The sequence below is a fragment of the Malaclemys terrapin genome, chromosome 4 (assembly GCF_027887155.1).
Source record: "Malaclemys terrapin pileata isolate rMalTer1 chromosome 4, rMalTer1.hap1, whole genome shotgun sequence".
NCBI lineage: Eukaryota > Metazoa > Chordata > Testudines > Emydidae > Malaclemys > Malaclemys terrapin.
In genome coordinates this window covers 2,673,590-2,686,746 of record NC_071508.1, presented here as the reverse complement: position 1 = coordinate 2,686,746, position 13,157 = coordinate 2,673,590, and the positions used below count along the sequence as shown (strand labels likewise).

Below are 13,157 nucleotides of genomic sequence, written 5' to 3'. Positions count from 1 at the left end.
CAGTTTAGGTATGAGTTAGTTAGAAAGAAGGATCATAAATAAGGTAGTATGTATTACATGTATTGATGTATTCTGTAATTATAATTTGAAGTACCCTTCCAGCCTCCTTTTCTGAAAGCGGGAAGGAACGGCCTAGTGTGCCCTTGGAAAAGATGCATCAGCCAGAATCTTGTGTCTGAAGCTGATTTCAAGGCAGGAATAGACCCTTATGGTCATCACTTTGTTATAGGTTTGAAGTTAGCTTTGTGAAAGAAGCAGAGGAGTGTGATGATTGGTTTCTTTAAATTGTAACTTGATGTTCCTGCTTAAATGTTCATGCTGTTTCTATGTAAATCCATCCTGTTTTATGTGTGAATGAGGGATGTGTGTTTTAGAAGATAAGTGTGAATCTAACTGGCCAGTAGGTTAGTCCGAGCTACAGACTGGTACCTATAACATCGACTGGCGGGACAGTGTGTGTGTCTGAGTGTGTGTGTGTGTTTTTATGTGAGCATATGCTAGCTGCTTTACTACGGTATTCTTAATAAACGCGGCGCACTGCCTTACCCCCTGAAAAAGATCCTGTGTGCTTCTTATAAGCATAACACATCCTCCTGAAGCGTGGGGCCCCCCACATCATGGGGACCGGGGCGGTTGCCAATCACAGTCAAGTGGCCTTCGCTATGACCGTGTAGGCTCTGCTGAGGAGTGAGATGGGACACCAGTTCCAAAGGTGTGGTGCAGAGGTCCCCTTCAAAGGTGGGCACTGGTCACCTGCACGACAGGGGTAGCACTCTGCTCCCTATGGACTCATCCCAGGACAAAGGCGAGGATGTCCCAGAACACCTGGTGAATTCGAGGGTCAGTCTGTCCATGCCTGGAGATGGATCAGTGGGCATGAGACAAAGGGCTTCTGAGAACTCAGCCAGAGTGAGAGGCAACTCCTGCCAGTCCTGGTTGCCCGCGCTGACCGTTGGGAGTCCATCCCAGAGCACCTCGCAGGTGTCACGGACTCACAGGTTGTGCCCACTCTTGGCCCCATGCAGTCCCTGGGGGGGACCCGCTTCAGTGTGACAGCCCTTCTCGGGCGTCCACTCTCTCCCAGGGTTACCTGCTCCCGCTCCTCTCTCTGCCTGTGTACAACCTGGTGGGGGAGGCCATTGACCCCAGCCTGTGGTGCGGCCTGAACAGTCCCTCCAGCCTGTGCCAGAACCTGCCGCTGGCCATGGTGGACTGGAGGGTCCACAGCTGGTTCAACGGGACCTCAGCAGCTCGGTGGGAGAGTCAGCCGTGCACGTAGCCCTGGCAATGGGGTTGGATGTGAACAATGGCTGGAAGTTGGAGCTGGAGCTGTCAGATGAGTCCCCATTCCCGGCCCTGGGCATTCCCGATCCTGGCTCACCAGCCACACCTACCTGAAGGAGCGCAGGCCAAGTTCATAGTCGTGCATCACGAGGTGTCCTGTGTGTATGACAGGTGAGAATCCCCTGCTGGGCCCTGCAGCACAGCATCCTCTTCCGAGCCCCCAGCCATTCTCTCTGGAGAACAGCACCCCCTAGTGCTGCTCTAGGCCAATGGGGCCAGGACTGACCACAAGGGGAGAGCGCCCACCACAGAGCCCCTGCCCCAGGGAAGCCAGGGGAGGTCTCTGTTTGACTCCTAACTCCCCTCTCTCTTTTCCCTCTGGGAAGGGAAAGGAATCCCAAAAACCCCCACTGCCACCCCACTTCTCCCAGGCCCTGCATCTCCTGTCACCCAGCTACCACTCATCTGCCTATCAGCTCTTCCTGGCCACGTAGGGCACCGCTATGTAAGGCAGGCAGCCCTGGTGGGCAGGGGCTTTGGGGGAGGGCGGACAGTCCCGAGGGGCGTGTATCCAGGCCTTGGGAGGGGGCGGAGCAGGGGCGGGAAGAGATGATATGAGGGCAGGTACTGGGGGAGTGGGGCACAGGAGGGGGTGGCTGCTGTCATTTTATCCACTTGGCACGGGGGTGGCAGGCCTCCTCACCGAGTGCTTGGACCCCACACAGCCCAGGAAACATGACAGCCAGGGACTGCAGAGCTCTGTGCCGGCCCTGGGTGTGGATCGGGGGTCTGCCCAGCCACTGGGAGGGCAGGGGGCTCACCCAGGGGTGCTGGGAGAGCTGTGAGGTCAGGGTGTTCCTTTGCCCAGACTGGAAGAGGGAGGAGAGGGGGGCCTCAGGAGAGGGGGTGAGGTGGGGGCGTGGCCTCAGGGAAGGGGGAGGAGCACCCCTGAGGAAAACTAGAAGCCAGCACCTATGACTGTATTTATATGGCACACGGCAAACCCAGGGGACCAGAGTCCTCTTTAGGAGCTGGGATCTCTCCAGCTTCTGTCACAGACAAGGTAAGTGCTGTTTAGTTATTGCAAAACTTTTGAAAATGTAGGTGAGAAATCCCGGGTGAAATCCTGAGTTCTTGCAGGGGAGAGGGGGGAGATCCTCCTCCAGGATCTGACCCCACTTCCTGAGCTGGTGCCCAGGCAGAGGGGCTGAGGAGGGTAAAGGAACTGCAGCGCTGACTCAGCTGCCCTGGGGTGTCTCGCTGCGTGGAAGCCCCTCAGCCCCCCCGCTGACCCCTGATCCCCTCCTTGGCCCCCAGTCTACCCCAAGTGCCCCTCCCCCATTTCTTCTCCCACTTCCTCTTGCCCCCCAGCTCCCCTCACTCTGCCCAATGAAGAATTCCGTCCTGAAGGGGGGTTCCAAAGAGGATGGAGCTTGGCTGTTCTCAGTGGTGGCAGATGACAGAACAAGGAACAATGGTCTCAAGTTGCAGGAGGGGAGGTCTAAGTTGGATATTAGGAAACACTATTTCACTAGGAGGGTGGTGAAGCACTGGAATGCGTTACCTAGGGAGGTGGTGGAATATCCTTCCTTAGAGGTTTTCAAAGTCAGGCTTGACAAAGCCCTGGCTGGGATGATTTAGTTGGGGTTGGTCCTGCTTTGAGCAGGGGGTTGGACTAGATGACCTCCTGAGGTCCTTTCAACCCTGATATTCTGTGATTCTATGACCATCAGATCCCAGCACATGCCTGGGGCAGGGAGAGGGTGTGGACACTGTTACCACTCAAGAAAGAGATCTTGGAGTCAGTGTGGATAGTTCTCTGAAAACATCCAGTCAATGTGCAGCGGCAGTCAAAAAAGCGACCAGAATGTTGGGAATCATTAAGAAAGGGATAGAGAATAGGACAGAAAATATCAGCTTGCCTCTATATAAATCCAGGATATGCCCACATCTTGAATACTGCGTGCCGCTGTGGTCGCCCCATCTCAAAAAAAGATCTATTAGAATTGGAAAAGGTTCAGAAAAGGGCAACAAAAATGATGAGGGGTCTGGAACGGCTTCTGTATGAGGAGAGATTAATAAGACTGGGACTTTTCAGCTTGGAAAAGAGACGGCTAATGGGAGATATGATTGAGGTCTATAAAGTCATGACTGGTGTGGAGAAAATAGATAAGGAAGTGTTGTTTACTACTTCTCATAACACAAGAACTAGGGGTCACCAAACAAAATTCAGACTCAGGGAGCCCACAGATCCTGGAACAAACACAGAGAGGAGGCTCAGGTCACCCACAGATCTTGGCATGGCCACAGGGGGCAACGGAGGGGCTCAGACGCACCCCGTGCCTAAACCCTGCCACTCGCCCTGACCCCTTGTCTCCCTTCCCGGTGTCCCGCCCCTCCCCACACCCTGTCCTGAGAGCAGAGGGGAACAGCAGGCAACACACATCCCCTGAGGTGACCCAGCACCCACACACTGGCTCCCCAGCAAGTTCTGGGCTTTCAGTAGAACCCAAGAGTCCTGGCTCCCATCCCCGTGACTGAGATCTCGGGGGGGGGGCACCCTGAGATCGCTCAATCAGGGAAAACTACAAAGAATGGGGCAGACAATCCCCAAAACTGGTGGTTATTCTAATACTTCGATCCACCAAGCCAGCAACAAAACAGCTTCTGCAATAACTGACTGGTTACTCAGAAACCAAAACCGTTCCCTTAACAAAACAAGCCTTGGGCTCCAATCCAGACGGCCAAGGCAAATACGATAAGGATTACTGAAAATCTTGCTCATCATAAAAAATATTCCAACACTCCCAACGGATCGGACACATTCCCCGCCAGGTGAGTGAATATTTAAGCTCTTAACCAAATGCACACTTACAGCCAACTCTTGTATTACTAAACTAAACGTTATTACAAAAGAAAAGAGAGGGCATTGGTTAAAAGATCATTCTCCATCCAGCTATGACTAGAGTTCTTAGGTCAGTTTCATAGTAAAGATGGTGAGGTTTAGAATTGCAAAGAGTCCTTTCCCGAATCAATTCATCAGGTTATAGTCCCAAATAGACAGGCCAATGTCCAATTTCAGGGTGATCCAGATTTTGGATTTTGCTGTAGGCGGGGGTCCCCCTTTCTGCCTGCCCCGCCTCCCGATTGACAAACCCAGAGAGCTCTGGAGAACTCAACTCCCTGCACTCTGAACCAGCTGACATCTGCATCAGGGCGGCCCCTGGAAACTCTGCTGCTGCCGTGATCCCACGCGGGAGCCCTGTGCTTTGCTGCAGACAGGTAACCCAGGGGCAGGGGAGCCTGGGGGGACGTGCTGGGGAGCAGGAGTCTGTGTAGGTGTGGGGACATCACCGTACCCCAATACCCATGCCAGTGCTCCCCAGAGCTCTCTGACTGGCTGTTCCCCCACTGCCCTGCCCCAGAGGTGGCCGAAACTCAGCGATGGATGAGTTGCCCCTGGGCAATATAATTGTCTGGCAGTGCCCCACTGTCACACCCCAGAGCTGGCTGCATCTCAGTGCCAGGTGAAGAAGCCTGGCACATACAGCGATTTAGAAGGGAATTGAGGACCCTCATGTGGGTGTGCACTCTTCTCTCTCTCTCTTCCTGCTGGAGGGAATGGGACTGTGAGTATTTCAGCAAGGTCACCCTACCGCCTGCAGCTCACATGGGGGATTCAGTTCCCAGCACAATGAGGGGAGATTCATCTTGGGGGTGGGGTGGGAAGAGGAGTGTGCACATGTTCAGATCTGCACAGCTATGTGATATGAGGAATGAGAACCATTCACCCGCGTGTCTCATGTCCTCTACTACACTCAACCAAACCAACTGCCCCCTAGTGGACAGAATCAGAACTGCCAGGTTGTATGTGTCCTAGTCCCTGTACTGCTCACACCCAGCAGCAACTCTCCTTCAGGATCAGCGGGCAATGGGGTAGGCAGGCTATAGCACAGGTTGTTGGAGAGCTCTTCTCTCAGATCCAGGGAGCGTCAGAGCAGCTTGCAGGCTTCTGGGATGCCGCCAGGATGTGTTGTGCCTCTGGAACTGCCTGCCACTACATTGTCGTTAATGACGCCTCTCTCTGTTTTTCTCCCTCTAGGGAGGCTCAGAGACCGAAAGCTGCTCCCAGGTAGGGGGCACCATCACACCAGCCATGGCGAGATCCGGTGTCTTCATCCCTCTGCTCCTCCTCTTCCTTCTCCCTCAAGTCTCCCCCGACTGCTACACCGGCACAGCTGAGGAGTGTGGTGAGACCACGATCTTCGTGCCCGCATACAGCTTGGTGGGGGAGGGCATCGACGTGACCACTCTGGAGTGGACGGGGGCTGATGTGGTGGACACCAGCCTGTGGCGCCGCCCAAATGGCGCCTGCACCATATGCGAGAACCGGCTGCAGGGGAGGCAGCACCAGAGGCTGCCGCTGGCCGTGATGGACTGGAGAGTCAACATCTCGTGCAACTGGGACCTCAGCAGCTCAGCAGAAGAGTCAGCCGCGGCTGTGGGCCGGGCACTGGCGTCGGAGGTGAACAACGACTGGATGAAAGAGCTGGAGCTGGTAGAGGAGCCCCAGGGCCCGGCCTTGGCGGGGTCCAAATCCCGACTCACCAGCTACGCTTACCAGAAGGAGCTGCAGGACAAGTACATGTTCATACGCCACGAGATACCCTGTGTGTATTACAGGTGAGAATCCAAGGCTAGCCCCCCCCTCCACGCCCTGCTCCCTACAGCACATTGTTCCCTGCTGCCCCCACCACCCTGCTCTCTGCAGCCCAGCGCCCCCTACTGCTGCAGTGGGGTAATGGGGTAGCACTGACTGCAAGAGAAGAGCGTCTCCTACTGCGTCCCCACCTGCCAGGGAAGCCACGGAGTGCGCTCTGGGGAAGTGGGGCCAGTTTGCTCCGGGGCAAGGTGCCGGGAGTCTCTCTGGTTGGCTCCTAACTCCTCTCTCTTTCCCCTCTGGCCAGGTTGAGTCTCACTCAAGATCCCCCACTGATGTCCCAGTTCTCCCGGGAACTGAAAAGCCTCCCACCCAGCTACGACTCAGCCACATACTGGCCCTTCCTGGCCACGTACGGTACCCACTATGTGAGTCAGGCAGACCTGGGGGGGCGCGTGCAGCAGCTGACGGCTGTCCAGACCTGCCGGGCAGTGCTGGACGGGCTGACAGCCACCGAAATCAAGGCACACCTCGACTCACGGTTCTTGCAAGACCTGGGCCTGAGTCAGACTAGCAAGCAGAGCAGCGAGGGCACGGGGAGCTCCCAGGCACCCTACATGGAGAAGCGCATCAAGGTGACGGGTGGCAACAGCTACTCCAAGCGGCTCTTCTCCACCGAGCAAAACGCCAGCTCCTTCTCGACCTGGAAGGAGAGCCTCAAAGCCAGCCCCGACCTGGTCTCCTACTCTCTGATGCCCATCCACACCCTGGTGAGTCTGAGCAACCCCAGGCGGGAGGCGCTGAAGCAGGCAGTGAAGGAGTACGTGGCTGAGCGGGGGCACAAGAAGAGTTGCCCTCGTAGCTGCCCACAAGGGGGCCAGGCTGACCCCTTGGACCCCTGCAAATGCTACTGCACCGACAACCCCCTGACCAACTCCATGTGCTGTTCACGTGAGCGGGGCATGGCCCGGCTGAAGGTCCATGTGCTGAAGGGCACAGACCTGTGGGGAGACACCGTGTCCGCCACCGACGCCTACGTCAAGTTCTTGTTCCAAGGCCGGAAGCTGCAGACAGACCGCATTAAGGATGATAACGACCCCATCTGGAACGAAGACCTGGACTTCGGGCCGGTGACACTGCCAGAGCGGCCCAAACTGGAAATGGAGGTGTGGGACAAGGACATATTGGACGACGACTTACTAGGCCGCTGCTTCACCTACCTCAGGGTCGGCAGGAATGCCACACTCACCTGCAGACTTGAAAACGGCCAGCTGCAGTTTTACTACACACTGGAGTGCGGGCCCAACCTGGGGGGCAACAACTGCCATGAGTACGTGCCTGTGAGAGGCTCAGGGGAGAGAACCCAAGAGTCCTGGCTCCCAACTCCCCAGCTCTAATCTACTAGCCCCCACTCCCCTTCCAGAGCTGGCGATGGAACCCAGGAGTCCTGGCTCCCAGCTCCTCTGGTCTAACCCACTAGATCCCATTCCCCACACAGAGCTTGGGATAGAACCAAGGAGTCCTGGCTCCCAGCCCCCCCTGCTCTAACCCACTAGCCCCCACCCCCTTCCCTGAGCTGGGGAAGAGAACCCAGGAGTCCTGGCTCCCAGCTCCCCTGCTCTAACCCACTAGACCCCACTCCCCACCTAGAGCTGGGGATGGAACCCAAGAGTCCTGGCTCCCAGACCCCCCCCCCATGCTAACCCACTAACCCCCACTCCCTTACCCAAGCTGGGATTCGAAACCAGGGGTCCCAGCTCGAACCCTCTGCTGCCTTTGAAACCAGGCCCAAAACAAGCCCAACCCAACTCAGAGGGAGAGGGGTGTGCGTGTGTTTGTGTGTGCGGGGGTTATACAAATTCCATTATATTTTTTTAGTACTTCTAGTTTTGCTGCCTACAACATGAAGTTACACATTAAAAATAATAACCCTGCGCGGACTTCCATTATTAAGAAAAGAGGTCATCCTCTCGCTCGCCCCCCTCCGCGGGACATTCCTGTGTGAACCATGAAAGCATCTTCCGGCGCGGGACAAGAAAATGGAGCATAGGATGCGTCGAGCGGGCAGGATTATTGTAATTGAAGGGGAGCAGGGAGCGGAGGCTTCTCAAATTCTGGTGACTGGCAGGAGTCACCCAAAACCGCGCCTACCACCATTTTTATAGCATGACTTTGTTAGGGTGTCCAGACGTCCTGATTTTATAGGGGCAGGCCCAAGATTCGGGGCTTTGTCTTATAAAGGCGCCTAGTAACCCCCCCTCCTCCGTCCCGATTTTTCACACTTGCTATCGGGTCACCCTTTGCTTTGTGCCGAAGTCCCCGGATACAAAAAAGCGGCTGCAAAGAAGCCACCTGCAGATAAAACAAGCCCCCAACCCCCCCCGCTCTCGAAAAATTTAAGCAATTTAAAAAAAAAAAAAAAAAGAAGCAACTGCCCAATTCCACTTATTCTAGGGCAGTGGGTCTCAAACGTTTGTACTGTACCCTCTTCCACACAGCTAGCCTCGGAGTGCCACCCCCCCTTACAAATTAAAAACACTTTTTCATATTGAACGCTATTATAAATGCTGGTGGCAAAGCAGGGTTTGGGGTGGAGGCTGACAGCTCGTAACCCCCCCCCCCCCATGTAATAACCTCCCAACCCCCTGAGGGGTCCTGACCCCCAGTTTGAGAACCCCTGTTATAGGTGGACTTGCCCACATCTGGCGCCCCCTGGTGCCTCCTCTCGGGAACGCCCCCCCTGCCTCTTGGGGCCCCACTCACTGCTGCTCTGGCGCCGCCCTGGTGGCTGGGAATCTCCCGACCCGGCTTAGCCCTTGAAAATGTAAGCGGGGGAATGGTCCCGCTATTGTGGGGAACTTTCCTGGCATCTGCACTACCCCGGTGAAGTGGGCTAGCGAAAGGATCTGAGTCCTCGCTCCCACTTCCTTTACCCAGAGACCTCCCTGCCCTTGAGGGCTCCCCTTCCACTCTCCTGTCTGGCAGAGTCCTCGTAACCCCGACAAGGCTGGGCCCAGGATTCCTGGGGGGCTCGACCCCCAACCCTGCTGTGGTCACCCAGGACAGGGGCTAGGGTGTCCCCACTCCGGGGTGCTCTCTCTGCACTAGGCACCTCCCTGACCCATTGATCATTTCATACAATTTAAAGCAAATACCAGTCGTTTAATTAACAATTAATTTTAAAAAGGAATAAGGAAAAATGGGAAAGGTTAAAGGAAACACGTCACCCCGCTCTGTGGCCGGGAACATCACAACCAGTGTCTCTGGAACCTCAGGGCAGGTCACAGGCTGTTCCTTGTAGGTCCCAGGCTCCTTCTCAGGCCCCAGCCATGCTGCGGGGACGCTGCGGGTCGGACACTTGCTCGGCCGGTGGCCACACGCTCTCAGGCTCTAGGTGCAGGACCCTTCTTCCCAGCGTCGCCCCTGCCCGGTCGGGGTTACGATCCCCCCCAAGTCTGGCCTGCAGAGCCTCTTGGCTGAGGCGTCTCCCTGTGCTGGGCCCACTGCCCAGGGTCCCCCTCACTCTCCCCAGCTGCTGACCGCACCCGGCTCTGGACAGCTCCAGCTCCAGCCCCAGCCCCGGCTCCAGCCCCACTCGGCCTCAGCCCGGCTGCTGCTGCTGCTCCACCTCCAGCCCCCTGGGCTGCTTGTCTGGCCCGGCCCTGCCCCCAGCCCAGCTCGGGCCCCTGCTCTCTCCTTAGCTCGGCCCCTCTCTGTCTAGGGTTACCATACGTCCGGATTTTCCCGGACATGTCTGGCTTTTGGGGGCTCAAATCCCCGTCCGGGGGGAAATCCCCAAAAGCCGGGCATGTCCGGGAAAATCGGGAGGGAGGGAGGGAGGGCTTGGCCGGGGCCGGTGCGGGGCCGGGGTCGCGGGGCCGGGGTGCCGGGCCGGGGTCCGGGCCGGTGCGCTGGGCCACGGGGCCGGGAGCCGGTCCGGGGTAGCGGGGGGTGCGCGGGGCCGGGAGCCGGTCCGGGCCGCCGGGGGGTGCGCGGGGCCGGGAGCCGGTCTAGGGTAGCGGGGGGTGCGCTGGGCCGCGGGGCCGGGAGCCGGGCCAGGCCGCCGGGGAGTGCGCGGGGCCGCGGGGCCGCTCCAGGGTAGCGGGGGGGGTGCGCTGGGCCGCAGGACCGCGGGGCCGGGAGCCGGTCCGGGGTCACGGAGCTGGGGCCGCGGGGCCGGGGTCGCGGGGCCGGGCCGCCGGGGGGTGCGCCGGGCCGCCGGGGGCCAGCAGTGCTGGGCGGGCCGGGGGCCGGGGTCGGCACCCCCACCCCAGGGCCCGAGCCGACCCAGGCTGGAAACGCCGGGGGGCCAGCCTGGGCCGCGCCTCCTCCCCCCACACTCCCCCTTACCTGCTTCAGGCTTCCCGTGAATTAAATGTTCGCGGGAAGCAGGGGAGGGGGCGGAGACTTTGGGGCGGGGGCGGAGTTGGGGCGGGGGCGGGGGCGGGGCTGGGGGCGGGGCCGGGGCCCCATGGAGTGTCCTCCATTTGGAGGCACAAAATATGGTAACCCTATCTCTGTCTGACCCAGGCCATTCCAGTTCATACAGAGGACGGGACCCCCCTGCCCTCCTGACTCCCTGATTAGCCTGCCCGCCCTGTCAATCAGGCTGACCTGGAGCATTGGCCTCTCCCCATTGCCCCTGGGAACTGTCAGTCTCAGGCTCCCGATTTCCCATCGACCCCTCCCCTTTAGCAGCCACCAAAACACCCCCACTGAGTGTTAGTAAGGGGGCAAGAGTCCCCTTACATAAAGCATTAAACTAGGGGTCGCGCCCTTCGGTGCTGCTGGCATTTGAGCTCATTGCACCAGCACCAGGGCCCTCTGTGCCCCCTCCCAGCTCCCCCCCATGCCAGGGGCTCTGCGTGCCCCCCATTCCCCATCCATGCCAGGGGCTCTGTGGGCTCCCCGTTCTCCCTCCCCCCATGCCAGGGGCTCTGTGTGCCCCCCCATCCCCCTCCCACCCCGCCATGCCAAGGGCTCTGATTTGGAATTTAGCCGGAGCCAGCAGAGGTGGCAACATCACCTGGGTTCCCCCATCTGGCCTGATCCCAGCTCAGCTCCTAGGCCCAGGACACTGAAGACCCAATGACGTCATGGTGGAGCCCAGGAGATGGTGCCGCCCAAGAGATGGTGCCAATGGCTCCCATCTGTCCACCCGGCTCCCTTCATCCCCTCCCACAAGTGCTCCCCAAAAGGAGGGGGTGCCGGAATAGCCCCTCCCCCTCCTGCTTTTGTCCACCAATCAGGATCGTTTCCGACCCACCAATTTTGGTCCATTCGTTCCCATTCTCCTTGGGGAAGTGGGATCTCTGAGCCAGGTGGCGCTGCCAGGGCCACGAGGAGGAGACTACGGATGGCTCACTCAGCCATGGCCACCCGTACCGAAGCTAGGCAAAAAATGAAGGATCTGGATACGTGCCGAGATTCAGTGGGTGAAAAGGGTAATATTTGGCAGAGCGATTTACGGCTAAACCTTGCCACGGCTGCAGCTGTTGGAGGAGCAATGGGGGTGTCTGCTGGCCCCAGCACCTGGCCCACATGGGATCTTCTAGGGATGCCCACCAGTTAAATAATAACAGTTGGTTTTTGGGGGTGCCTATCAGGTGACAGAGCTTGTGGAGCTTGCCTGAGCTCCGAGCTCCCTGCTTCTAACTGGGCTTCTGTCTCCATGAGGGAGGGATCATGGCAGAGCTGGGTTCATAAATCCTTATGGGACCTTGCTGGGCCTACGGGGAGAAGACAGGGCCCTACAGGCGACAGCCAGGTGGGAATGCAGGGAAGGGGCCTTTTCACTGCCGATCCCAGTTTTTCCTGCTATCTACCCTAAATCTCCCTGGCTTCAGGTGAAGCCCATTACTTCTGGGCATATCATCGGTGGACACGGAGAACAACTGATCCTCGTCCTCTTCGTAACAGCCCTGAACAACTTTGAAGACTGTTCACAGGTCCTCCACAGCCCTTCTTTTCTCAAGGCTAAACAGGGCCAGATTTTTTTTTTAAATCTTTCCTCCTAGATCAAGTTTTCTAAATCCTTTGTTCATTTTTGTTGCTCTCCTCTGGATTCGCTCCCATTTGCCCCCATTTTTCCTACCGTGCGGCACACAGAACTGGACACAGTCCTCCAGCTGAGGCCTCCCCAGTGCCGACTAGAGTGGGACAATCACCTCCCGTGTCTTACATCCAAGCCTCCTGTTAATACATCCCAGTGATATTAGCCTTGTTCGCAAGTGCATCACACTCGACTCTCATTCAATTTGTGATCCACTATCACCCCCAGATCCTTCTATACCGGGGGTTCTCAAACTGGGGGTCAGGACCCCTCAGGGGGTCGTGAGGTTATTACATGGGGGGGGGTTGTGAGTTGTCAGCCTCCATCCCAAATCCCAGTTTGCCTCCAGCATTTTTAATGGTGTTAAATTTTGAAAAGTTTGTATATATTTATAAGGGAAGTCACACACAAAGGCTTGCTGTGTGAAAGGGGTCACCAGTCCAAAAGTTTGAGAAACGCTGTTCTCTACACTCAATCCTCCTCCATCTGAATGATGGGAGCGATAAGAAAAACTGGGTTTTTTTTCAGTTGGCTGGCTGGGCCAAAAACTCGGGGGGGGGGGGGGGGGCGCGGGGAGAGGAGAATCATGTGGGTCGAATGAAACGCTTTGATTTGGGGGGGGGGGGGGGGCAAAAAAAATAAAATAGGAGATGGTGATCGGAATTGACATTTCAAAACATTTCAATTTTCTTGACCATGAGGGGTGGGGAGAGACACAAACAATTTGCTGAAATTGACACAAATTCACAAAATTTCTCCATCAACTTGAATCTGCAATTTTTGGTGAACATTTTTGCCTGGTTCTAGCCGGGATTCCAAGATCCCCAACCCCAGCGCAGGTTCTCTCCCCGGCTCCGGGAAGGGAGCGGGATCAGGAGGGTTAGAAGTAGGGGGGCTGGAAGCCAGGATTCCTGGGTTCTATCCCCAGCTCTGGGAGGGGATCACAGTCTTCGTAGACCAGTGTTTCTCAAATGCATCCACCACGTTTTTTTTCCTGCAGCCATGACAGACACCTGGGCAGATATGGGGGAGAGGGCAAAGCAGCACCCCCTCCCTGCAGCACCCAAGGGCTGTGGGGGCAGGGCTCAGCACTTCCTGTCTGGCTTCAGCCCCCCTCTCCTGCTTCAGCCAGAGTCTCCGCTGGCAGACATTAATTCCCCC

At 57.4% G+C, this 13,157-nt stretch overlaps 1 protein-coding gene across 1 annotated transcript; it reads left to right on the top strand.

Annotated features, from left to right (window-relative positions):
• Window positions 1-2,245: 2,245 nt before the first annotated feature.
• LOC128836217 (perforin-1-like) lies at window positions 2,246-7,341 on the top strand. Its single transcript, XM_054026272.1, has 3 exons — window positions 2,246-2,347; window positions 5,387-5,967; window positions 6,252-7,341. Exons 1-3 carry the CDS (start codon window positions 2,273-2,275, stop codon window positions 7,339-7,341), a joined length of 1,746 nt encoding a protein of 581 aa, XP_053882247.1. The 5' UTR covers window positions 2,246-2,272.
• The last annotated feature ends 5,816 nt before the right edge of the window (window positions 7,342-13,157 follow it).